Raw genomic sequence first — 25659 nt, forward strand, 5'->3', positions numbered from 1 at the left:
GGTCACTAGGGGGCAGCAGAAGCTGTTAACATGATATTACATTATCTACTGATATATAGTGGAGATGTTAGATGTTATTATGTAATTAGAATGTCATTTCCTACACACAGGTGTCACAATGTGTTATGGTTGGGGGTTCGTTGGAGCTATTGTTTGTTCTCAAGCTAACACCACTGGGGCGCCTTTATGTTCAGACAAACTTGTTAGCCAACAGTTGCGTATTTACAGAAAAACAGAGCAATATAAGCATTCATTTGAAATCCTGTTTCTGGCCACCTGACAAGTGTTGGTCCAATATTCACTCTTTCAGCTCAGGTTTATCTGATCGTCTGTGCTCCTTAGAGGTGAGAAGAACTGCAGAGTTGGTGATAAATCTTACTAAGAACCCCTTTCATGTAACATATCCTTATTTGATCCATTAAGATTATAAACGTTTCGATTAGTGCAGTTTCAAGGTTTGGAAAGATCTATCCTGGGTCCAGACCTCTAGATAACTGCCTTTCTTTCTATTGATTGTTAAGGGCAGAAGGACAACAACGCTTCAAACTGAAAAGTGATTTCGATGTCAGATTGAACAATGAAGTGAAAGGAAAAGGAAGTTCACATATAACGGGACAGAAAAAAGGTAATGGTTGGAAAGCAACTCAAGTATCTTTTAGACATTAATTGTTTGTTTAACTCTGTAGATGACTCCATGGAGAAAAACATGTCAGTACTTGCGCCCAAGACAATAAAATGCATGTTAAATGAAAGCCAATACTGTAAAATAGTGTTTTTTTATTACAACTAAGTATGATTCAGTGTTACAATTCCAATAAACAATGACTCATTGTTACTGGTTTCAGTTACCAGAGGACTGCTGTTGTTGCTGTTGGTGGACTTGACTCTATCCACCTCTCTAACTGTATACAGACATTTCTTATTCTTCCAAAAATAAAACAGCGAACATGAAAGTGATCAATTTCTGAATCATATATTTGCGTTTCCATAGCCATGTGTGGCTTTACATTTTCTAATCAACACACAATGGATTGTATCTGTAAAAAAGAACGTTCTTAAGAGACTCACGGTCACAACAGGTTAACAATATTATCTATCGTTTGGTACACTATGGGAACATCTGGGGTGGTTGTGGGTTTGATTTCCTCTGTGATCGTTCCTACTGCTACATTCTCCCTGCTTGAGTTACTATAATGAGCGTCATCAACAACTCCTTATACAGTATAAACAAGTTCCCTGAACACAATTGGAAATAAACAACGTGCGGACGGGAGCCTGGTTGTGATTGAAGCTGCCAGTCGTAAAGTGAGACAGGAAGGGAGAACACCCTGCTTCCATATGGGAGGCATCAGTTTCACCAGTCCAGAGGTATTTGGATATTTCCTGTTGTTGCGTCAGCAAGATGACACGTCTTCACAGGAAATTAAAAACAAAACTGTTTTTTGGAGAGGTTCATAACAATCCTTTTCAATTAAAGGCTTGTGACTCAGTACATGAACATTGGCAGATGTGTTCATACATAAACCCTCCAAGCAAGTATGCTTTGTTACTGAATACAGTCAAACTAATTGAATGTTTTTTAATGTTTGTGTGTGCTTAAGCTATTATTCGATTTTTCTCTGCATGTTTGTACTAACTTGTCATTTTCTTTGCTACAATATGTGTACGACTGCAAGTTGGAGTGTAAGTGACTCCCAGAATTGTGGAGCTCACTGGATAAAATGCTCATACTGACAGTTTCTGTCACTTCTTCAAATGAACCTCCATCCTTCCTCTCACAGCTCACAAGTGTGTCGATGGGATTTCCTGTGAAACAGAAGAAAGGAGAAATCAAAACACAGAAGAACAAGACAGGAACAAAGTAAGAGGATGAAGAGGATAGGAGATTGTCAAAATTCCTTCCAGATTGTTCTTGTTCTCTGCAGCTGCATGAACGTCTCACTGGAGGTTAATGAGGAGGAACAGAGCAGGATTGTGAACATTTTGCTTTAAACTGTCTCTAAGCAGGCCGCTCTCTTAAAAATAATTGTTCAAACTATTTCAAATCTTTATTTGTTACTTTGCCCTCTGGTTTAATGCATCCACTGCGTTACGTTCAATGTTACATATTGAATTTGTGGTGTGCCTCGGGGGTGCTGAAATGCTCATGTGAAATGGAATGAAGTGGAGATACACTATAGGCCAGATGTGTTTCCAAACCCACCTATTGCTTGTCTCATGTACATTCCTGTATTCATACACGATGGGCAGTACATATGAATCTGTATGCATGAATTTATTTAGACAGTTGCATATACCTGTATGTATGGTACAGTGTGTGTGTGTGTGTGTGTGTGTGTGTGTGTGTGTGTGTGTGTGTGTGTGTGTGTGTGTGTGTGTGTGTGTGTGTGTGTGTGTGTGTGTGTGTGTGTGTGTGTGTGTGTGTGTGTGTGTGTGTGTGTGTGTGTGTGTGTGTGTGTGTGTGTGTGTGTGTGTGTGTGTGTGTGTGTGTGTGTGTGTGTGTGTGTGTGTGTGTGTGTGTGAGCTCCGTATCCCCCCAATGAAAAGCCTTTGCTCCTGTAAACTGTTTTTCATGGATCAGTGCCTCGTCTTATGGGAGCAGAAACAAACTCACGCATCAAACTAAACAGTCAAACTAAAACAAAAGCACACACTGAATAATATACAGTCGTCCCTGCACGCACAGGTGTATACATTAGATTAACATAAACACAATACCATATGTCACAGCGTATTGATGATGATGATCCGTACAATAAAGTATTTGTGTATGAAAAACAAAAAGCTATTTGCATCTAAAATGTAAATACATTTAATATATATATATATATATATATATAAAATACAGTTTTTCACTGTAAATCCCATTTCCTTTTCAATCAGCAGTCCAGGCCACGCTGCAGATTGAGGATCAATGAACCAAACCAGAAACGTTTTAATCATTGTCCATTAGGATATTAAGAGTTTAATACATCATCCCCACACCACTGACTGCTGAATGAACTCGGATGATAATTAATGATAATGTTACTCCATGTTGACTCAATGTGAAGTGGCAACTGTTCACTAACACATTTACAATACTACCTTTCTAGGATATATGTCAGTGTGTTGATCTTGTTGCGCTGTTTTGAGTAGAGAAGTCAACTGTGACTTTCAAGGAGCACAGCAGTTCTGTAGCCATTATTGGATAGGCTTTATAAAACTAATTTAATACACACCACCACATTTCTAATTGAATAATGCTGCAAGGTTTTGTTCCTTATTAGGACAACAATAAGTGTAATATGGTTATGCCTCTAGATAGGATTTTCTCTATAGTAGATGATGCCCATTGATAGTATTCTCTTTTGAGCATACCGAACTTAAAGAAAAAGTAGGTAAATCTTTTTAACAAATCCGTCTTGTATATCCCCTGTCGAGTAACTTTATAGAAATCAAAAAACGTGAACTTGCACAGTTCAGTACTTTTTGTTGTGATGAAGTGTCTGATTGAGTGCATGTGTGCATACTCACACAGCACATGGCCTCATCTTGGCTGTGCGTCCTGGCAGACTGACAGTGCAAAACGGCATCATGGACGGAGGAGAAGAGACAGGCCTTTGTCACTTTGTCATTAAAGAAACCTCCAGTCTGCATGTTGTCCACCACACCAGCTGGAAAACACAAGTATAAGTGGACGAGAATTTGAATGAAATTAAGGGGAGAAATAGAGAGTTATCAAAGAAGATAAAGTAAACAAAAAGGTTGTAGAATAAATAAAACAAGAACCTAAAGAAAAAGGAGTAAGAAAGAGAGGAATAGTCCTCCTGTGTATTGAACCTCATTGTAAGTCATGGCTGCGTAAATATCTTTTATCGTCCCTTTGTGAGCCTTAACACTTACAATACATATGTTTTCTCATTCCGGGCTTTCAACAGCATGTTTAGAGCTGCTGATCCTAGTAATACAATAAACTGGACGCCTTCGATCACTATGGTTCAAAGAGTTTTTCCCTAGAGACCCACATTTTCGCCAGCTAGAAAACACATTTGTGGGCTACAATGTAAAAAGTCACAGGGTTGATGCTTTATTCGACACAATAACCCAACCATGGCAGCCAGATTTCAGTATTTCCTTTTTTAGTTATCCTTACGATGCATACTAATCTTTTCATGACCCCAAATTGCCTTATATTCCAGATTTGGAAAACATGGAATAGTGTTTACTGAAACTACTTCCTTCACATACCGTACATGTTTCCATAACATCAAGCAGCTAAAATAACATTGTGTGTTGTTGAATTAATCCAAATGGGTTGTGGCTAATTGGGTCTGGAATGTCAATGGGTAAAAAGATGATTGATAGTTCTACATTTTATGATCAAAATGTCAGGAGATCCCCAACGATGACAATGGAAGATTCACTCAAATAGATTTAAAGGTGGGGTAGGTAAGTTTGAGAAACCGGCTCGAGATCGCTAGAATTTGAAAATACACAACCGGAGAAAATCTGCCACTTCCTTACAGAGTTACTCCTCCAACACACACGAACGTGCACATGACCAATGAGGGCACGAGATAAGTTTGTGCCCCGATGGAAGGCTGACAGGCAGGTAGGCCATCCAATCCGTTTAACTGATTGGTTGTACTTTTTACAGTATTGCGGCTTCTGCAGATGAATTTTTTTTATGGATTTTTTATCAAAGCACTTAAGATATTCATTGCCATCGGGATGTTAAGAGCATTCCATGGAATATAACAAAAAGTGTATCTCGAGCCGGTTTCTGAAACTTACCTACCCCACCTTTAAATCATTTTATAAAGGCAAATGCAGTTTTAATAGATTCAAAACAGATAGGATCATTTATTTTCTTGGTAACATTAATACAGAAAGTAGATCTATAGTCATACTGTATGAAGTTATGTAAACGGCATAGCTGCTCTGGTGTTGGTGTTCAACAGATTTATACCCTCTCTGATATTTCTATGTTTTGAAAAATCCACTCAAATGTTATTATTGCAGAGGGACTTACTTTGGCAGCCAGCGAGGACAACCTCTATACCGATTTCCCCATAGTCTTTCTGGATCTGGAATAGACACACGAGCACAAATGTAAAGGTCAGACTGGGGATCATTTCATTAGTCTGACAATTTCATTTACAGTAATTGGATGCCCAAGGAGCTAAAAGATAAAGCAAAGGCAGGGATGAGAGGAGAGAAAGTTCTAGTTGTTGAGAAACGAAAAGTCAAATGTATAAAGCAAAGATAACAGTTTGAGCAGTGGCGAGCCGTGACTTTTATACCTAGGCCCTCTGACCCCCCCCCCCCCCCCTCGAAAGAAAATAAGAGATATTACGTCATAGCGTATACTTTGTATACACACAAAACAACACCATTTATATAAACACCTATCATGACAGGGCACCCACAGCCAAGTAACAATTACAAATGAATTAAGTCGGCACGGCGGCCCGCATTGAAAATGACTTAGGCCTACCTTTGATGATCAAATCACTGAAACACAAAGTCCATCCTCCTGTCCTTTTGGATGAAGCACTTGCGGGTCATTCAGCTGATCCTTTGCCACTCCAGTTTATCATTGTAGGCTAACTCAATCTTGAAAATGACTCGGTTAATAATTTCGCAACGATGTCATCACTATCACTGACATGAGCCATCATGAACGAACTTATGCTAATCATAAATATATCCATCATAAATCTATCGATTAGATTTATGATTCGAAAATAATAAAAGTAGGGTAGACATGTGCATATTATCCGGCTGAACAAAACGTGCATTTATCTAACAGGTTCGTTTTCCACAGACCTTATTTCGAGCTATTTTCCAAAATCCTATGGAGAAATCCCGTTGCTTTCTGTCGAGGGAATCCGAGCGAAGCTTACTTCCGGGTTTTAGGACGCGTCACTGCACCACTTGCATAGACCTCACAGCGGGCGGAACTTGTCATAAAGTCCGCGAAAATAAAGCCCGCCCATTTAGAGGGAAGATATGATTGGTCAATTGTACTGTCATTTGATAGTACGCTCTCGTTGAGTTACTATCGCTGGCCCTCTGTGAATGTAGAGAGGGACCAACAAGCTCTCCCGTCTTCACATAACTCGCAGAGACAGCATTTAACCCTTCACATTCCAACAGAAACTGAACAGGCAGATTCGAAGGATTTATTTCTTTGGAAATATTATTTTAAATACAATTAAATCAAGTTATTTTGGTAAAACTAATGAAAAATGTAACAATGTAACATTTTTTTTAATGTTTTCAAATATTATTTTTTAGAATATCTTAGGCCCTCACAGAGGGCCTAGAGGGCCCTGACGGCTCGCCACTGAGTTTGAGAATGTTTGCCAGTTAAAAAATAATAAAAAAAAGTAGTGGCTGTTTCTTGGAGCCGTTTGGATGACAACAATTCAGTTAAATGTAATTTTCTCAAAATGATGAATACATATTGAAACATAGTCTTACACTGCGCAGCGCCTTGACCCCCACAGTGTCCAGGAAGTTGACGGGGCTGAGGTCGAGGACGATGGCTCTGGGGAGAGAGGGGTCGGGCTCATCCTCCACCTCAATGATGGCTATGTCCTTCTGCTCCTCCCTCTCTGGCACCTCCTCCTGTACGGGGGGAGTCATGGCACAGTGCAAAGACACTCATTAGAGGTTAAAGTGCAATGAGAAGCTTAAGAAGGTGATTGGCAATCAAAAGTGGTAACTAAAGAACATCAAGGTTTAATGTCCGGAATGTTTGAAAGTGTTTGCACTTATATTTCTGTTTATCAATCAAAGTTTTCCAATATAGAGGGACAAAAAACCTCTTCTTTTGTATTGACATTTAATATGTGTATGGTCATCCTCACCATGTCCACTGCGTTATTCTTTGCAGCTTTTTTGGCATTTTTCTTCTCATGCCTCTTCCTTTTGGCCTCTAGTTTCTTCTTTGCTGACAGGAACTTGGTAATGTCGATACCGGACTAAAAGAAGCATCAAAAGACAATGACATGGTAAGAGTGAATTACGTACCATGCTTACTCTTGAGTTATTTTAGCTGGACCAATTCTTCGGAGCCTGTGGGTAGGTGCTTTAATGGAATAATAGAATATATCATTTCTATCAAACCAAATTTGAGCTCTTTTAAACCAATGTGAGCTTTATTCCGTACCTCAGTACCAGGACCAGCAGGTTTAGAAGGAGCTTGTTGCCCCTCCACTCATAACCTGGTTGAAGTCTTTTTATATCTGTCTGTAATGGAGGTGATCTCTGGAGCCGTAGATCTCGTCCTCCGTTACGGATAATATAGCTTAATATTTGGCGAAGTATATTGATCTGTTCTACACCAAAACATTGCACAGGAAGAATGTGAATATACATGTAATTTATGCATCTATTTGTCACGATCTGTCTATGTTTTAGTTTGTCTGTCTCAGTTTCCTGTTTAATTTTGAAAAGTGTTCCCCCTCCCGTCTTGTCTTGTCTTGTCTGTTGCTGGTGATTGTGTTCACCTGGTGCCCTGTGTTGTCTCCTCCCCCCTCACCTGTGTCTTGTTGGTTTGATTAGTCCTAGGTGTATTTAGGTTCTGTTTTCCTGTGTGTGTGTGTGTGTGTGTGTGTGTGTGTGTGTGTGTGTGTGTGTGTGTGTGTGTGTGTGTGTGTGTGTGTGTGTGTGTGTGTGTGTGTGTGTGTGTGTGTGTGTGTGTGTGTGTGTGTGTGTGTGTGTGTGTGTGTGTGTGTGTGTGTGTGTGTGTGTGTGTGTGTGTGTGTGTGTGTGTGTGTGTGTGTGTGTGTGTGTGTGTGTGTGTGTGTGTGTCCTCGACTCCTCTCTTCCCCTCTTCCGGGACTTGACCCGGAAATCGATCAAGACACGCCATTTTGAAGGACGTCCCAATAGCTGAAATGCACACGGAGGAGTCGAGGAGGGGTGAGGGAGGAGGGGTGCGGGAGGAGACGAAAGGGAGGATACACGCGAGCAGACTACGCCGAAGTGTTTTCACTACTCGCGTATAAAAGCCCCGCCCCCACCTTCACAGCTGGTCGATTTCAACAGAGAAAAACCGACAACTGGAAGATGAGTGGAAAAGCGTCACATAAATGTGCTCACAGCTCCGTGGGAATTATTATGTGCAATTCATTTCTAAAAGGCTTTCACATTACTATAATTATATTTTTATTTAAATGTAGGCTACATTTTACACCAAAACGGAACACAAAAGCAGGACCAACCATCATTGAATTCCTTGACTAACAAGAGAAAGATTCATTAATTTAAATAAATATTTAACAACAAATGGGCCGGTTCTAAAGGGTTATTCAGTTAAGCCCGATGAGAGGGGATACAGCTGTGCACATATCAGACGTCGTTTAAGAGTGACGTTTGAGTGAACGAGGACATCCCAATTAATACCTGAGGACTCCTCTATCCTCGCGTTACCTCCTCGTGTCCCTCGCTCGCATCTTACGGAGGCGGAGCTAAGATGCAAGGAAGGGACGCGAGTGAGGGAAAGGAGGAGTCGAGGAGGGGTATTGCCTCCTTGCTTGGTCGGGCTGCTCAATTGTCAGCTTCACACTAGGGCTGCACGATTTTGGGAAAAAATCTAATTGCGATTTTTTACATTTGCAAATTTATTTGTGAGTTTGCAAATCTTTTAAATGCATTTGTGGATGGTGTTTTACATTTACAAATCACATATTTACACACAAATAATTGTTATGTTCACACAAATAATTATGAGACATATGCCCATAGTCAAGCTTCAGTTTAAGATTCACCCTGTAATAGAAACATGTGATGGAGCATTACTAACCTGACCCAGATGGTTCACCAAACCATCTAGGAAAGCTCCATTGGAAGCCATTCGGAAAGGGCAGGCACTTTCAAAAATAGGTAGGTGATTGGATCAATCTGTCTATCACCTTCTATCATGGGCCACTTATGATTGATTAACAATGGCTGGTACATGTGGAGCACAGCACTTCTGATTGGTGTGGATGACTGACACACAAGAAAAAAAAAAAATTGTAAAAAAAAAAAAAAAGTAAAAAGAAATCGCAGGCTTTGCGATTTGATAATCGCATCATTTAAAATCGATTAATCGTTCAGCCCTACTTCACACTGTCATATGTTTGCATATTATACTATACAATACACTGCAATTACTGCTTATTTTTCACTCCTGGTTAGATGCTAACTGCACTTCGTTGTCTTCTTTATCTTCCCAAGAGACTTCAAAAAACTTTTGGGTTTTGGGTTTTTTTGGGTATGTTGATATAAAGATTCCTACATTGTTTATGTTGGATAAGGTGGACAAGGAGAGGTCTGTCTGTTGTATTTCCTTCCACATTCATGTAAAGTTAAACCTTTTCAAAAATGACCAATCAATTAAAAGTTAGGGTCTTGATAAATGAGTTTGCATTAAATGATTCTGAGACCTTCAACCCAATAAGAGGAAGACATATAACATGTTGCCATGCTTTTACTCATTTTGGGTGGTAAGGCTCAAAGGTAGTCACAGGAAGACAAACCTTTCTCAGCCAGTTTAGCTTGTTCAGCTAGTCCTAAAAAACAAAAGTCTAAACCAGCAGAGCAGAACCTGATCGTCCACACTCAACAACAGGCTTTTGCATGACAGCCGTTGAAAGAAATGTCTTACATCCTCAGGATGTTTGGTGCATTTGCTGGAGGGTTTCTGTCTTGTAAGTAAAACATGAAAAGAAATATGAGTTTTCCCACGCCTAAAGAACACAAGAGAACTTTCTCAGATCCCGAGTTGTCATGACTCACCTTATTGAATCAACAGTAAAGACCAGAAACTATTTACTTTAAAGGTGACATGTCATGTTTTTTCCGGTTATTGCCCGTCCCCTTGTGTGTTATGAAGGTTCTTATGCATGTAAACGGTCTGCAGAGTCAAAACCCTCAAAGTACACCATGTAGGGAGTAAAACTCTAAAACAGAAAATACCTCCCCAAAACGCCTCGTTGGAGATACGTCACTGTCCATTTGATTCTTCCGGGTACATCATGATGTCATGTCGTCCCCGGAACGAAATGGACCAATCCGTGGAGCCGTTACGTTACGTCCGCGGAGCCGTTACGTTAAGCCCCCGCTGATTGGTCCAAATGGACCAATCCACGGACTTCCTCACACACTCAGTGCATGCAGCTCTGCTGATCTCTCCTCCCTGGCTGCAGGCTGATAACAGACAGTTGGGATCGCGGCGAAATTCTCTCTGCAGACCCATTCTCACAGCGTTTATCAACCTTTTTCTTACTCAATATCAAGCCACACTTATTGTTTTTACTTCAGCTGTGACTTTGTGTGTGCTCAGGGTGAGTTTGGCTGTGTTTCGCTGTGTATCGCTAAAAAAGGAAACAACACCTCCACGGAGCTTAGCGCGATTCACAACGTCCCGACTGGTCCCGACTAATCGGAGCACACTGGACTCACAGGGAGGGGGGGGCAAGAGCTGCAACGAGCCGTTTAGTGGAGAGAGTGAATAATAATAATAATAATAATATATAATATTTTTATAGCGCCTTTCAGGAAACCCAAGGTCGCTTACACACATACTTTACAGAGATGCTGTATGAGAAACCAATGTGAGTTTGGAAAATTGCACAGTATAAATCTATTCTAGTAGACCTCAACAATGGAATTATGATCAGTGGAAATGGCCATGACATGGGACCTTTAATGATGTCATTCATTTGTCATTCATGCCAAAATGTTTTAAACTGCACTGAACTCCCATCCACAAAAATGAAATGACAACACTGCGTATAGCGCTAATAAAAATACTATACTACAAATACTGTTCTGTACACAGGCCAACAACATTCAGTCACAAGCACGGCTCTACATATCATCTTAGCTGCACCTGACTAGTGTTTGAAGACTGACAAGAACAACTGTGAACCTGTCCTTTATCTGTTTCTGTCATAAGGAAATAACCAAGTCCCCACATTTATATACGTTTCATACACAGTCTGTATATAACACAATTGTCCATAACTAAGGACTAATGGCCAACCAGGAAATGGAAATGACAGAAATAAGGTCATGGTCATCAGTCGTCCAGAGCCAATCAGATCTTCAATGCTTATTTTTGATGCCCTGAATAAAATGTCTGCATGGCAATTGCAAAGTGGATCACAATTATAACAGCCATTTAAGCCTTCCTACTTCTTCAAAACTAAATTGATAGCAATTAACATCTTAAAAATGCTTCTAAGGAGTTTATAGGACATTCATTCATTGGGACAATTTATTAGCATGATGGGAAAGTAGTACAAATCAATAATGTGTGCAATGACAGCATAAATATCCCCTTTCAGCTTTGCCTGTGAGAACAAGCAGTGAATGATCCCACATTCTCCCAGCAGCGTGCACTATTATTCATAAAATAATCCCAAAATTCAAGCCACTAAGACTGGTGGAGAAAAAAGACATCATCTAAACCCCAAAAATGACCGGAATTCATCTGGTGGGCATTCCTCATCTTGTAACTAGACATGCAGCTTCTGCCAGTCAATAACAGCTCTATGGAGGCTTGTTTAAGAGTCAAAGATTAGAAAGAAACGAGCAACCCAGCGGCTTTGACGTGCTGACATTTTAATGAATGAGACGTTCCATTATCTCCCACTCGTATTCAATCTCGGCTTCTCACCCCACCTCCATCTTTTGTCATTGTGTTTTTACCTTCCCACAATCTGTCTTCCCATTTCCCCCCAAAGAGCTGTGACAGAAGACGAGGAGGAAGACGAGGGGGGACGAAAGAAGATCAGGGAAGTGTTTAAACAAAAGTTTAGCGAAAGAAGGGAGAGGGGAATAAAGGTGGGGTGACATTTTGAACAATGCCTGTCACAGACATGATATGTGAAATGATGAAATGTCAGGTCTGTTATTAGTGTGTCAGAAATAATGTTTGTAAGAGAGGAGATAATTGCACTGAAAATGGGACAAAGGAGATTATTGGAGTTAAACGTTTATTTATATGTGTGTGTGTGTGTGTGTGTGTGTGTGTGTGTGTGTGTGTGTGTGTGTGTGTGTGTGTGTGTGTGTGTGTGTGTGTGTGTGTGTGTGTGTGTGTGTGTGTGTGTGTGTGTGTGTATATAGAAAAATATTATACTCACTTACTTACTTTAATAATATCATTGAGTGGTTGTTATTTGCTCATGTTTATCTATATTTACTACTTCTCACACTTCTTAGCTAAGCTTGGGAAGATTCCTTATTAAGAAGATTTGTTGCAGTGTTGTTAGTTACAGTCTATGTGCACCAACAGTATGACCTTCAACTCAGGTGAACTGAGAACATCCTGATATGGCCTCCCTAACTCCCTAACTTCCAGAATGCTCCTTTCATTATCACCAAGCTCAACCCCTCCCTTTCTCCTCTCTCTGTGTTTGAATTATGCAACCCAAACTCTGTTCTTCGTCTTTCACTCTGCAGACTGTATGCTCTCTGTATGACTGACTGTCTGAACTTTCTTGCAAGAAATAAAATACGACAAAGACAGCTGAATGGTTTGATTCTCTATCCACATTTGATAAATACATTCCCACCACAGTGTGTGAGTGTGTGTGTGGCCTCACTTTCTCTCCAAGGGCTTCCTGGTACATCTCAGCATTGGCAAAGTAGAGAGTGGCAGAGGAACGGAAGATCAGAATCCCTGGCACCCGTTTCACCTGAAATCAATGGGTCACTTAGTGAGTTATTGCATTAAACATGCTATGGGGTAAATTCTACAGCTAAAAAGCTAATGTTAAGCAATTCTGCTGTGTAATATGTTCACCACCTTAGTGTTGCGTGTTAGCATGCAAAAAAAAGAGCTTATTATCACTAAACCCAGAGTTATTACAATCCACAATGAGAGGGATATGGATGCATGTGCAACATTTTAAAGCAATCCATCCAACTGTGATTGAGACATCTCACGTAAACCCTTATGGTGGCGGTAGAGGGAACAACAGCCGAACACAAAATCAAGTAGAATTTATCCTCAGGGAACCACATTTCACCAAGACAAGTGATCCATTAACTAGCTACCACAGCTGTCTGTACACAGGTTAGTGGCCTAGAGGGGGGTCAAAAAAGAAAGCATCATCAGGGCACCAACTTTCAGGGCAATTTCAAACAAAGGTTGTCAACGTTTCGACAGGCCATAAATACCAACAATAGAGACAAGACGCTTGATGTTTAAAACACGAGTAGGAATGTCATGAGGACCAAAACTTACTGATGGTAAGATATTACAAATAGCCAAAAAGCTTGTAAAAATAAATCTTCAGGTGGTTTTAATTCTAGATGTACCTTCAACACATAAGAGAAACGTACTTGTTGTCCGGTCTAAATTGTTTCTTTGCTCTTTTATTTAAACAATATCTTATCAATGTGATTTGAATAAGTCCTGAATATCCCCCCCCCCCCCCCCCAAATAAAACACAACGGTACCTTTTATATTATCTTATCAATTAAAGAACAGTGAGAAATGGAGTATCTCTGATATCTTGTATTATTTCATTTTCACCGATATGTCATGTTATTGTCTCATATACAGAAAGGTACAGATTTCTCCCTTCAAAAATAAAGATATCCCAACAGTGGAAGTAGTTCAGTTAGAAATAAAAACATAAAAATAACAGCAATAAGTTAGTAAATAATACTTAATAAAATGGTTTGTATTTGGAATGCAGCATTGTTTTTCAACAGCGCAGTGTGTTCTGCTGAGTCACAGAGAGGAACATAACATTAACACCTCTATATTTGACTCTTGGTTATAATGTCGGGGACAAAAGAAACACAAGGTCAGTAAGCTTTATATACTCCTAAGTGTGTGTTTAAAACCTTTAGCCTACTGACATTAGTCACTTAATGGCGCATTTCCACTACAGGGCCTCGCTCGCAGGGCCGGCTTAATGCACGGGCTGACCTGGGCTGAAGCCCAGGAGTGGAGTGCACCAGCTGGGCATAAACTGGGCGTAACTCTACGTCCGACGTAGAACCGAAGGTTAAGACCAAACAAGTTATGACTAGTGCACCACTTAGACTTAAGCCCTGTATGTAACCCGGGTGTAACTTTTACGCCTAGTATGGAGCACGCGTAAATCGGAAAGACAGACTAGTTTCCATAGTAACGTAAAACAGGCAAGAAGGATATTAACGATGGCAGGGCGTCTTGTCACATGTTTAACAATGAAAGGGCATTAAGAAGAGAAAGAGTCGTCCGTGATCGAACAAACCCACTGGACATCTATTCAGTGATAGAGAGGTTTCGTTTCGGCAGACAAGCCCTTTTTGATTTAATCGAGGAGATCTCCCCTCAACTCCAGCACGGATCAGACCGAAACGCTGCGCTCTCCCCAACCTTGCAGGTGCTGATTGCGCTCAGATTCTACGCGAACGGGGCCTTTCAAAAATACTGTGGGAGACATGATTAATGTTCATCGCACAACTGCATGTCGGGCGATAAGACAAGTTTCATTGGCCGTCCAGCACCGATTTCTTTCTCCGTCAGTTCCCGCTGTAGCTCTGACAAATCCCTCTTTCTCTTTCGGGGTGTGGCCATTTGGGATTCCCCTTGAGTCATCGCTGACGCTGTGGGTGTGGGGATTCCCTCTTCTCTGCGGTCCTCTGAGTCTGTAAAATGGCGTTGCTTGGCAACAATTACTGTGTCGCGTGTATTCACGTAGACGCGCATCTTAAGACCAGGCGCAGCTACGCCCGAGACTAGTCAGGCTTGGTGCACTCGGTGTAAATTCGAATCACTACGTCGGACGTAGCTAAGCCCGACGTTAGAGTTAAGCCCTACTTTTTTACGCCCATCTGGTGCACTCCACTCCAGAGGCCTACGGAGATCAGGGGCCTATCATGAGCCAATAAAAAAGTTTTAAAAAAAAAGTAAATAAAAAAAAAAGAAGTTTTTTATTTCGGATGTTTTTAAAAAACATTTAAATAAACAAAGTCTTGGCTTTCAGAATATGAAACTTTTATTTCCAAAATCACACCATAAATACATTTTTGAAGCTTGTAAAGGGAAGATGACAGCTCTCACTCGCCACTCACTCCCCCTCCCTCCGGCTGAAATTATGAATGTAAGGCGTATAGTAATCATAGATAACACGGCAGGATCCGTTACAGTTTGTTTTCATCTGGTTTCAAATAAACAAAGTCTTGGCTTTCAGGATATTAAACTTGTTTCGGCAAATTCAGATGATAAATACAAGGGGCCTGATGGCAGGTTAAGGCGGGCCTGCTCGCTCGGTATGGCTAGGCCTCGTTAGGCCTTGTTAGGACTGGGGCAGTAACTATAGTAACGCTGTGTATCTTCAATGCGAACCACAGAAAAACAACATCAGCCGTTAGCTGTTAGCACTCAGAGCTCACAGCTCCTCATATCTGTTCAGAAACTAGACAACAGTTCAAAGTACAAACCACAGACTGTCTGTGTCATGGCGAATACAGTCGCTGGTTTATTTATGTCTGTATAGGCCGTTGTTGTGAGTGTGGATGGTCTGAGCATATACTGCGTTAGCTTAGCCGATCTCCATTCAAGAAACACGCATTTTAAAAGGTTTTTCGCCTGCCGTCTGTCTGCAGACTTGTCAAAGCATTAATTCATGGTTTTTACTAACCGGTATCAGTATGTTGTGACTTCGGCATAATTTTGAAACGTGTATTACAATTAAATCACGGTCAAATATGTTCATTGTGTTGTAGTTGTAGCCCCCTTGCCAGCGATTCTCTCTCTAGTTTAGCATACTCAGCCCGACTCAGCCCGACTCAGCCTGGTTGTTGGCCCAGAAAGAACCTCGATTTGATGGCGCATTTCCGCTAAAGCGCGGAGCTCGCTTTAAGCGTGCCGTGCCGGCCCGTTTTTGGTTGCGTTTCCACTTGGCGTAGTACCGGCTAGCGGGTACTATTTCACAGTTTTTCTGGTCCCATAAAATCGAGGTTCTTTCCGGGCCAACAACCAGGCTGAGTCGGGCTGAGTATTCTGTTGTGGAAATGTGCCATTATGGGGCCAGAACTGTGAAATAGTACCCGCTAGCCGGAACTACGCCAAGTGGAAACGCAACCAAAAATGGGCCGGGCACAAAGCGAGCTCCGCGCTGTAGTGGAAATGTGCCATTAGTCACCAATTAGAGGTTATTTAAATATATTGTGCCATACCTGGTTGTAGCCCTCCAGCGGCCTGTAGATGTCAGTGTCTGGGACCTGCCCTAAAATGGAGTATGTTGGTCTGGAGTACACACAACAATAAAGAGGGTTAATATTTAACTTGAAACAATTTCCTACCAAACAAACGTCATGTGTGTTTATTGTGAGTGTGTAAAAATGTGCTCCTACAGTTGAGTCCTGAAGATGACGGTGAGCATGGAGAAGCCGATGGAAGCGGCCAGTCCCAGGTCAGGGTTGAAGAGTATGGTCAAGATGAAGGTGACCACCCAGATCAGCTGGAGATTGATAAGCAACGCATGTAATAAAACAAGACAACTTTGCTAGTGTTGTTACCTAAATCCTGAATGTAGCCAAATCAGTTTAAGCTAATTTGTCTCGGGTGTATTTCATTTACTATATGGGCTTTTGCTGCATATACTGTACACTGTGTCATGTGTGGAATGAGAAAACATAGCCTACATTTGCTATTTTATTTGTAGCATATTTCTCACAATTTGTCACAAACCAAGCAAATAGCTCCTTAAGCTGTGATAAAATGTCATTACTGCTAATGTTAAGTATTCAAAGTGTAGCTTGTTAACTGCTTAGCATGTTATTATGCAGACTCTTTTCTGACATCATGCTTATATTAGCAAGTCCGAATACCACAGTATCTTTGAAGAATAGGCAATATAATTTTGTGTAAAGGATATCCTGTTCTGAAAAGTTTTCATTAAAGAAACTGTTGGTCTGAACAACTTTCACAAATAACTAGTGAAGCTCAGGGAAGATGTGCACATTGGTGCAGTACATCTTGTTACCAACATATGAAGGAATGTATGTTCCTAAAACTGTTTTATTTTCTTCTTCTTATCATACTCACCATGTCTACTTTGTTGCTCCTCCACAGCGCAGGGATGTCCAAGAACTGCTTCATCATGCCATGGAGGTTAACAAAGATGATGGCGGCCAGCACTGCCTGCACAGTGAGTCAAATATAAGAATTTATATGGATAACTTTTGAGGCCTAAAACATGAAGGTGAGCTAGTTTGAGATAAACCTCTCGTGGATTTTTAAAGTTGTACTGTATGTGTTGTTGAATAAACTGCAAACAAATGGCTAAGAGTCAAACCGTTAAATGGAAGTGTTTATGATATTCAAATTGTAACAGTGCTTTACAGAAATTAAAAGGGATTGTTCCAGATGAATAACTTAACAAATACAAGTGTGATAAATTAATTCAACCCTGATGCTATAATCATTTGTTTTCAAAAGTAGCCAGTGGCTTTAGTCTGAAGCTGAAGAGTTATCCGTCTTAAAGCAACCCAACATCAGCTGTTGCCCATATTTTGATCATCTGACAAAAACATTCTCTTGGACCCACATGCTACAGCACATATGTGAACATCCACATGCCCTCAGTACCTTTGGCAAATCTTCAAAGAGTCTTCCAATCCAGAGCGTGATGAAAAGGATAATTATGGCTGAAAGAGCTCCAGCAACCTGCAGTGAAGAAAGAGGAGATAGAGGCATGATGAATGGGAATCAGGAGAGAGATCAAGGAAGGCGAGTTAGAGAAGAAGAAGAAGAAGGAAAGATGAATGATGTAATGGTTACTAGAGTGAATAGGTACGTGATTATGAGAGGAGAAGTCGAGGCATCATCAGTTAGAGCCTCTCCACTCCTCGGCTGATTAATGGTGTTGTCTGACTAAATCGTTTAGCCTCTCAGCTAAACTGTTTGTGTAGGTGGATTTCAAGGATGTGAGCGAAAATCAATTCCCTAAGTGATATTTAATGATGCCACTTATCAGAGCAACGTTAACTATTACAGGTTTTTTTTACATTTCGTTTAACCTTTAAGATAGCCCAGTTCTGGAGCTATGGGCAGAGTAACGTGATGGGAGGAAAACAATGACAAGAAAAAGTATCTTGTGAAAAATCCTTGTCAAGTTATCAAGAATCCGAGGCATGCAAACCAATCAGCATGTCTCTATTGATGAAATGTGTTCAGCTCTGTGGACTACATTTAGGAGAAGAATAAGATATCATTAAATTGAATTGGGAAATAAGATATCCCACATGAATGTCACATGAATCTCCCGCCCCTGACACACAAGCAGCGGTTTGATTGGCTAGAACTTGTACTGGCATATGATTCGATTGGCTGACGCTTCTGCCGAGGCGTCAAGAGTTGAACATTGCTCAACTTTTGCAGCGAGCCACGCCAGCAACGCTCTGCGTCGCTTCCCACAATGCAGTTCGGCGAAAAGTGACGTCACCCCATTCAAAGTGAATGGTGAAGCTTTCAACGCACGCCGCTGTGTGGACGGGCCGCAGTGTCATTAAAAGTTATGTTTATTAAAAAAAAACTCTATACACCTGCAATGGTATAACCAAGCAAATTGTTTGTTTTTTTGTTCCAGGGGTAGGTGAGAAAATAATGTGTGTGATATTGGACACTTTAAAAGTAAAATATGCTAGTATTTAAAAAAGAAAGTAATTGTCTCATATAAGACCTACTTTGCTCACCAATATCAGAAATTATACAGAGAGCACTCTCACAATGTTTTACTCATGGGCACTTCAGCGGCATTATGTCCACTTATACAAACCTGAGTCTTCCCTCCTGTGCTCTCCTGAACCATGGTGCGGGACATGGAGCAGCTGATGGCGAAACACTGGAAAATCCCCCCAATGGAGTTACTTAGACCCAGGGCAATGAGCTCCTAAACCAAAGAAAACACCCTGTTTATATACAAGAGATACGCCTTCAAAGAGCAGTTTACTCTGACTCCATCCACCCTCTCCCTACCTGGTTGCTGTCCACCTTGTATCCATATTTCAGGGCGAAGATTCTTCCCAGTGAGATGGCGATGCCGTAGCCAACCACAGCCAGAGCGAAGGCATCCCCGATCACCTGACTGAACAGGGATGCGGTCGGGAGAACCGGCGGCTGGAGGCTGATGGAAATGGATAGAAAATGATTTGGGTTTTCAACGTTCAAATAAATATACACAAATTCATCACATAGCCAAGTTCAACGCCAACTTCCCACCGTAAATGTACCGCAGATTTTTTACTATGAATTGCATGTCAGTGAAAAGGCAAAGAAAGCTGAGAAACTGGACCAACCATGTATTTATCTCGCCCCATAATACAAGTAAAAACTAGTCAAACTTGTGATTAATCATGGTTACTTACAGATTTGTATTATCATTAACGCAAGTCATTTTTGAAAACACTAAAAAGAAGACTCAATATATATCTAATATTTCACACTCCCTTCTCACGTGTAATCACACAGTCCTTTATGTTTATTGTGTGTGTATGTCTCACCCCGAGGGAATCAGTCCCACCACCTCCACTCCATATTTAGCCCGCAAGTCAACCTGCCAGGAGATCACTGTAGCAACAACGATCTGTAGAAACAGATAGTCACAGATGTGTTATTGGATGTGTGATAGTATGTGCATACTTGCAAGGAACTAAATGTCAATACATTATATTATAAGTCTTTGTATACTTACACCAATTAGCTCTACGGGTATAGGAACAGGTAGTTTTTTACTCAAGTAAGCATTGAGCTCTTTAGCGAGTATGAGGCTGATAATAGCGACGATACTGACCACAAGAGTACCAATGTTTGTCTCTGGAATTATAGAGCATATCTCCAACACAGTCTGGAAAGAAAGAAATAATAAGATGAATGAATTCTGGTCCATTATGGAGAGGACCGTCCGCACTACTGGCTATATTACACAGTATACAGTACAGTATATAGCCAGTAGTGCTGACGGTCATCACAAGGCAGAATCAAATGTCTACAATGATAGCTTTCATGTTGTTGAGATAAAAGCTTGCAGATATATATTATTATTATTATAGATATTATATTTCCCTGCACATGATGCTTGATGAAACTCCAGGAGTCTAGGGTTTACAGTTGACATTGACTAAACAACTAAATTGCTTTGGAAATATCAATTATTTTATACATTTTTTTAAATAAATACCATGTAGAAGCAAGCAGGTGATCAGCATGTCATCTTTCTTACATATATCAACGAGAAGGGTCCATTAAATCTCCTCGGGCTGATGCCAAAGGTGTATTTGAGCTGGGACACGATGACGTGGATGGCAGCTCCTGTGGTGTAACCTCGGACCAGAGGTTCGGACAGGTAGGTCACAACGAAACCAAAGTGGACCAGACCGAGGATAATCTACAGACATAATACAGAATAAAAAACACACACAAGCTTTATGTAAAAGTAAAAACAGATTACCTTTCTTTCATCTAACCGTGTCCTGTTGGTGCCACTGTTGCAAAGAAAACAGATCGCTTGTTGTTTTCCTCAGAAGTGAACCAGTCTAAGCACTGATGCTGTCATTATTTTATAGTTATTCCATTATGCATTCAATAATTCAAGCGGAAAATGTACAGCACATAATAGTTCAAGAGAGGAATGAAATCAGCACATTCTCACAGGATACAGAGCGGCAGGGACGTGCACAGGTACGGGCTAATGTTGCCAGTTCAATTAAAAGCAGTGACAAAAAGAAAAGTCTTCAGCCTGGATTTAAAAGTAGTAAGAGTTGCAGCGGACCTGCAGGTTTCTGGGAGTTTGTTCCAGATATTTGGAGCATAATAACTGAACGCTGCTTTACCATGTTTAGTTCTGACTCTGGGGACAGAAAGCTGACCAGTCCCTGAAGACCTGAGAGTTCTGGATGGTTCATAATTTAGCAGGAGGTCAGAAATGTATTTTGGGCCTAAACCATTCAGTGCTTTATAAACCAGCAGCAATATTTTGAAATCTATTCTTTGACACACAGGAAGCCAGTGTAAAGACTTCAGAACAGGAGTGATGTGATCCACTTTCTTAGTGTTAGTGAGGACTCGAGCAGCGGTGTTCTGAATCAGCTGCAGCTTTCTAATAGATTTTTTAGTGAGACCTGTGAAGACACCATTGCAGTAGTCGAGTCTACTGAAGATAAAGGCATGGACAAGTTTTTCCAAATCTTGCTGTGACATTAGTCTTTTAATCCTAGATATATTCTTTAGGTGATAGTAGGCTGAATAGGCTATACTTGTTATTGTGTTTCTGTCTTGCCGTGTCTTTTCATCTGCTCCGTAAACTCCCTCAACGGGGCCGCTCTCTCTTTTTTCTTGATCGCCCTCTCACGGAGAACACTTCACTGTCCCGCTTCATTGTACAGTAGGATTTCTGCCATGTCTCTACTTTAGTTTGACCATCTCTGTTATTAAGTTATGGAATACTAAATAAACAAGTAATTAGATACCTTACCATTACTGCGCTCATAAAGAATGAAAAGAATAAGAATAATGCGTATTGAACTGGTTTAATTAATTAGTGAGTTTATTTAAGAAAATTACTTAGAAGCCCTATTTTATCAGTATGTTTGCACAGAAGTTACAATGGTCAAACTAGCCTATACATTAAAACAGAATTGTCCCCATTTTTTCTTTAATAGTTAGTAACATTAGATATTTTAATGAGATATGGACTACAAAACAAAAGATTTCCCTGGATTTCATTTAGAAAAAAATTCAAAAGGTCTTGTGTTTTTTTCGTGGGGGGGCAGGGCCCTTTTTCTAGTTTAGAGCAATAGCCCCTCCAAATGTCTGTGCACGTCCCTGCAGAGCGGAATATACATACATATATAAACAGAGGTGTAAAAAGGACTCAGATCTTGTACTGTACCAGTGTAGAAATACTCTGTTACAGTAAAAGTCCTGCAATCAAAATGTTACTCTAGTAAAAGTACAAAAGTATCAGCATCAAAATATACTTAAAGTACCAAAAGTAAAAGTACTCATTGTGCAGATTGGTCCATTTCAGAATAATATATATGATATGTTTTATAATTATTGATGCATTAAAGTGTTATCAAAGCTGGTAAAGGTGCAGCTAGTTTTTGATAGGGGTTTTTGATAGTTATGATAGCATCTATTTCCAATAATCATTAAAAACCCAGTGAGAAGATACATTCTAAATATTTCACTTCCAAATCAGAGAATCCAAAAACACAAATGTACCTGAAATATTCCAGACAAGAAGGTTACTGCTGCTGCCACTCGGACCCTCTCTGCATCCCGTAAATCAAAGTTGACTTGACTAGAGTTGGTCACATTGTCCCAATCCATAAAGTTGGAGTCTGGGGCTAATCGTTCTGTCACCCCTCCTATCATCACACTCATCACCGCATATGTTCCTGAAAAAAGGAGACAGAGACATAAACACACATTTTTAATCAGCATTCAAAAATACATTGGACATTTTCAGAGATATTTTGAACCTTTGAACAGAAACCTAATGTTTCTCTCAACATTTACTTTTTTTAAGTCTTTGCCCATTTTGTATTTACACCTACCAATCAGAAATGAGCAATACAAAAGGAGTTGTGAAGTTGGATCATACATTTCGGGCAGTTCCAAAGATAAATGTCATATTCACTCATGTCTTTGACAGTCTTCTTCTACAAGGCACTTGTGTGGCTCAGGGATACATCTTCACAAGTCTACCATGCTAAACTGATTTATTTTATTAAATGGTATGGTTTTATGTGCTCATGCTGACATAGAGATGCCACTTTTCATCAAGTCTGATCAGACCACACGAACACAATCTTCAAAGTGCAAGAGTTATTTTTTAATGCTGACATTTTTTATAATATCAGAGTAGTTTTTATTCTTATTTGAGACCAGGTTTTCAAGCTTTAAAAACAAGCATGTCAAACGTATATTTTTAGTGGACAAATGAATATCCTTAGACTGTTTGATAACCTATAGTCGTTTTTCTTTTTTTGTCCAAACAACATTCTGGTGGATTAAATCCCCCTTCTCCAAACAACTTGTGTGCAGATACAGCAACGGGTAAAGTACAAACCGATTGAGATGTGCTTGGAGGTGCCGAAGATGAAGTAGATAAGGACGGGGTAGAAAGAGGAGTAAAGGCCAAAGACTGGAGGAACAGATGCTAGCAGGGCATAGGCCATACCTGCAAGGAAAGCATATGGAGATAGTAAGTACAGAAAAGGTTTATAACAACATATCAGGGTAATGCAGAACCTGCATTTTACCATTTTAAATAAATGATCATTCCATTCATTCCTTTATCTCTTCTACCAAATGACCTCTCCACTAAACTGATCTCCTGAACCTCCAGCCTCACCCTGCGGTAAATGCATGATTCCCACACTGATTCCAGAGACCAGGTCACCCAGGGCGTTTTCTCTGATAGAGTACCGAGGCAGCCACGATACAACAGGAAAGCTACCCAGCAGGCAGCTCTTCACCCTGGGACCAGAACACCTTAGTGTGTGTATCAGAGAAAAAAAGAGACAGAAACATTTTGTGAATTGTGTTAAGACATCCATCAGCATACGTGTTAAGTCTGAAAATAAGGCACCTTGAGGCCATTGTCACTTTGCCACTAATGTTGACCTATCTTTTTTCATCTTAATACAACAAAAAGTTAATAAATTATCTTTATCCTCTCTGCTTCCTCTTGTAATCATTCGAGAACTAACTTAACACAATTCCTACATTTAAAAGACATGACGTGTGGCTTTTTTTCTCAGACAAAAAACACATTTTGTGATTGACTTTAAATCTAAAATGCGGACAAAAGTGGAACGAGTGAAAGACCTATTGACATGCATAGCCCAGGCTTTTGCAACAGGATAATAAAAATAATCTGACATAAAATAAGATAATCCTTTATTGATTATTCGAAGTAAAATGAAAGTGTTGCAGCAGAAATAGAAAATTAGGCGCAGATAAAGATAAGTACAAAAATAGGAATAAATTAAGAGGTATACAGCTATAGAAGAGCAAATAATGACAAAGAGTTAAAGGGGCATCATGTGTGTTTAATCGATATCTGCAGATAAATATATGCTGCGATTAAGTAGTGTTGTCTGTATTAAGATAGCAAAGTGGGAATCAAATAAAGTATATAATGTGGAAAGACAGTATAAAATGTTACCATGGTATAGTTTGATATAGTAAATGTGTTACTGCACAAGTTGCTGACTGTCATATTACGTACTAAGAGAAAATTGTTGATATAATTAAGTCTAAGTTATCAGGGGCTGGGGATAATTAACAAGTACAGCTCTATGACTTTAGTATATAAATACAATATCTGGTGTTTGAAGACTCATTTATTCCCATTGTGTCCCAAGTGCTTTATGCTTTGATACAAAATGAACATATAAAGGACGGAACATGTATTTAGAGAGATTAGTTGAGATGCAGCAAACTTTACCTCATTGACTTTTTAAGCTTCTCAGACAAAGATGTTTTTGAGTCTGACTTTTCTGCCATCTCATCCACGGCTCCTTCGTCCAGGATTTCCCTCTGAACGCTGTAGCCCGCTCGTCTCCTCTCCTCCATGGCTAAATCTAGCAGCGACATAAACAATTAACTAGCTTCTATATTTGTTTAGTCAGAAAATCCAGCTCTTATATTTTTCAATGCCTATTGCTCAAATGCTGCAATTGTATTTTTAACAGTGTTTCCCATGTTGTTAGAATAGACATTCAAATATATATTTTAAATTCACAACACATTACCATATCTTTAATATTTTAATCTTAATATTTTTTTTTGCATAATAGCAGCTGTAAAGAATATAATTTGATAAGTCCATGCTCATTCAGGTCCTAATCACGATCCTTTTGGGACTGAAGGGTTTGATTTGTTGATGTTAATTACCTTTGTGTGCTCAAGCAGTATCAGCAAAAAAAGACTTAATTAAGTTTTTATAATTATTATATATTTTTAAAAAATGCCACGGACCTACTGAAGCTCTGAGAAAAAAATATGCAAGTTGAGTGTGATCAATATAATTATTTCCGGCGCTGAGACAATAGATCCAAGTCGAGGTCTATTTCTTGTCAGTGGTTAATGCATATATTCTAGCTTTATAAAAAACAAAACAAATCTCAAATCATAAAATGGCACATCCCTCTTGATAAAAAAATATCAATCCTTCCTGTGTGCAGAGGTCCCTGGGCTTCTGATTGAATCTGCTGTAGATCCTTCCTTCAGATCCAAGCGGCTCCAAGTGGTATCAAAAGACAAATCATGTTTCGCCAACAGACAAAAGCCAGGTTTGATTTTGTAATCCCAGAGAGGAGTCTCTGACAAAATAGACAACCAAAAAACCTGTGCATATAAATGTTTCTCTCCTCCCTATCTCCTCTCTCCTTCAGTTGTCTCACGGTGAGACAGGCTCCACCTATGCTGTAGCTCGCCACTGTGCGTAGTGACGTTAAACAGAAGTCTAGATGGAGTCGGACATTGTTGTGGAGTGAGAGGGCAAAGTTCTAAACAGTTTTCCTGTAGAGGAAGCAACAAAAGTGGTATAAACTAGATAGGACCATGTATGTTTGATCATTTACAGAGTAAATAATATGTAGTTATTGTAATTAGATTTGTATTTTTCTTGTTAACCTTAGTCCAAGATAATTTTTTTC

At 39.9% G+C, this 25659-nt stretch overlaps 1 protein-coding gene across 2 annotated transcripts; it reads right to left on the reverse strand.

Moving 5' to 3' along the window:
* Positions 1 to 757: 757 nt before the first annotated feature.
* Positions 758 to 25462, reverse strand: LOC117449524 (solute carrier family 26 member 6-like). Of its 2 annotated transcripts, none has more exons than XM_034087255.2 (20): positions 24980 to 25462; positions 24447 to 24582; positions 23349 to 23488; positions 23064 to 23174; positions 22214 to 22389; positions 20211 to 20375; positions 19683 to 19835; positions 19492 to 19574; positions 18968 to 19115; positions 18768 to 18881; positions 17579 to 17656; positions 17036 to 17131; positions 16342 to 16448; positions 16165 to 16234; positions 12588 to 12680; positions 6858 to 6971; positions 6469 to 6615; positions 5015 to 5069; positions 3517 to 3656; positions 758 to 1806 (listed from the first exon to the last, which is right to left on the reverse strand). In XM_034087255.2, exons 2-20 carry the CDS (start codon positions 24572 to 24574, stop codon positions 1783 to 1785), a joined length of 2142 nt encoding a protein of 713 aa, XP_033943146.1. In that variant the 5' UTR covers positions 24575 to 24582; positions 24980 to 25462; the 3' UTR covers positions 758 to 1782. The 2 variants fall into 2 exon arrangements, with proteins under 2 accessions (XP_033943146.1, XP_033943145.1); XM_034087254.2 differs by having other exon boundaries at positions 24896 to 25462.
* Positions 25463 to 25659: the final 197 nt, after the last annotated feature.

Source organism: Pseudochaenichthys georgianus, chromosome 7, assembly GCF_902827115.2.
Source record: "Pseudochaenichthys georgianus chromosome 7, fPseGeo1.2, whole genome shotgun sequence".
Classification (NCBI taxonomy): Eukaryota; Metazoa; Chordata; class Actinopteri; order Perciformes; family Channichthyidae; genus Pseudochaenichthys; species Pseudochaenichthys georgianus.

Coding starts and splice junctions, on each gene's coding strand:
- LOC117449524 (XM_034087255.2), bottom strand. CDS start 24,574: ATGGAGGAGAGGAGACGAGCGGGCTACAGCGTTCAGAGGGAAATCCTG. Junction 20,376..22,213: donor TCTTGTCTGGAATATTTCAG/GTACATTTGTGT, acceptor TTATGTCTGTAG/ATTATCCTCGGTCTGGTCCA. Junction 1,807..3,516: donor AAGATGAGGCCATGTGCTGT/GTGAGTATGCAC, acceptor TCTGTTTCACAG/GAAATCCCATCGACACACTT.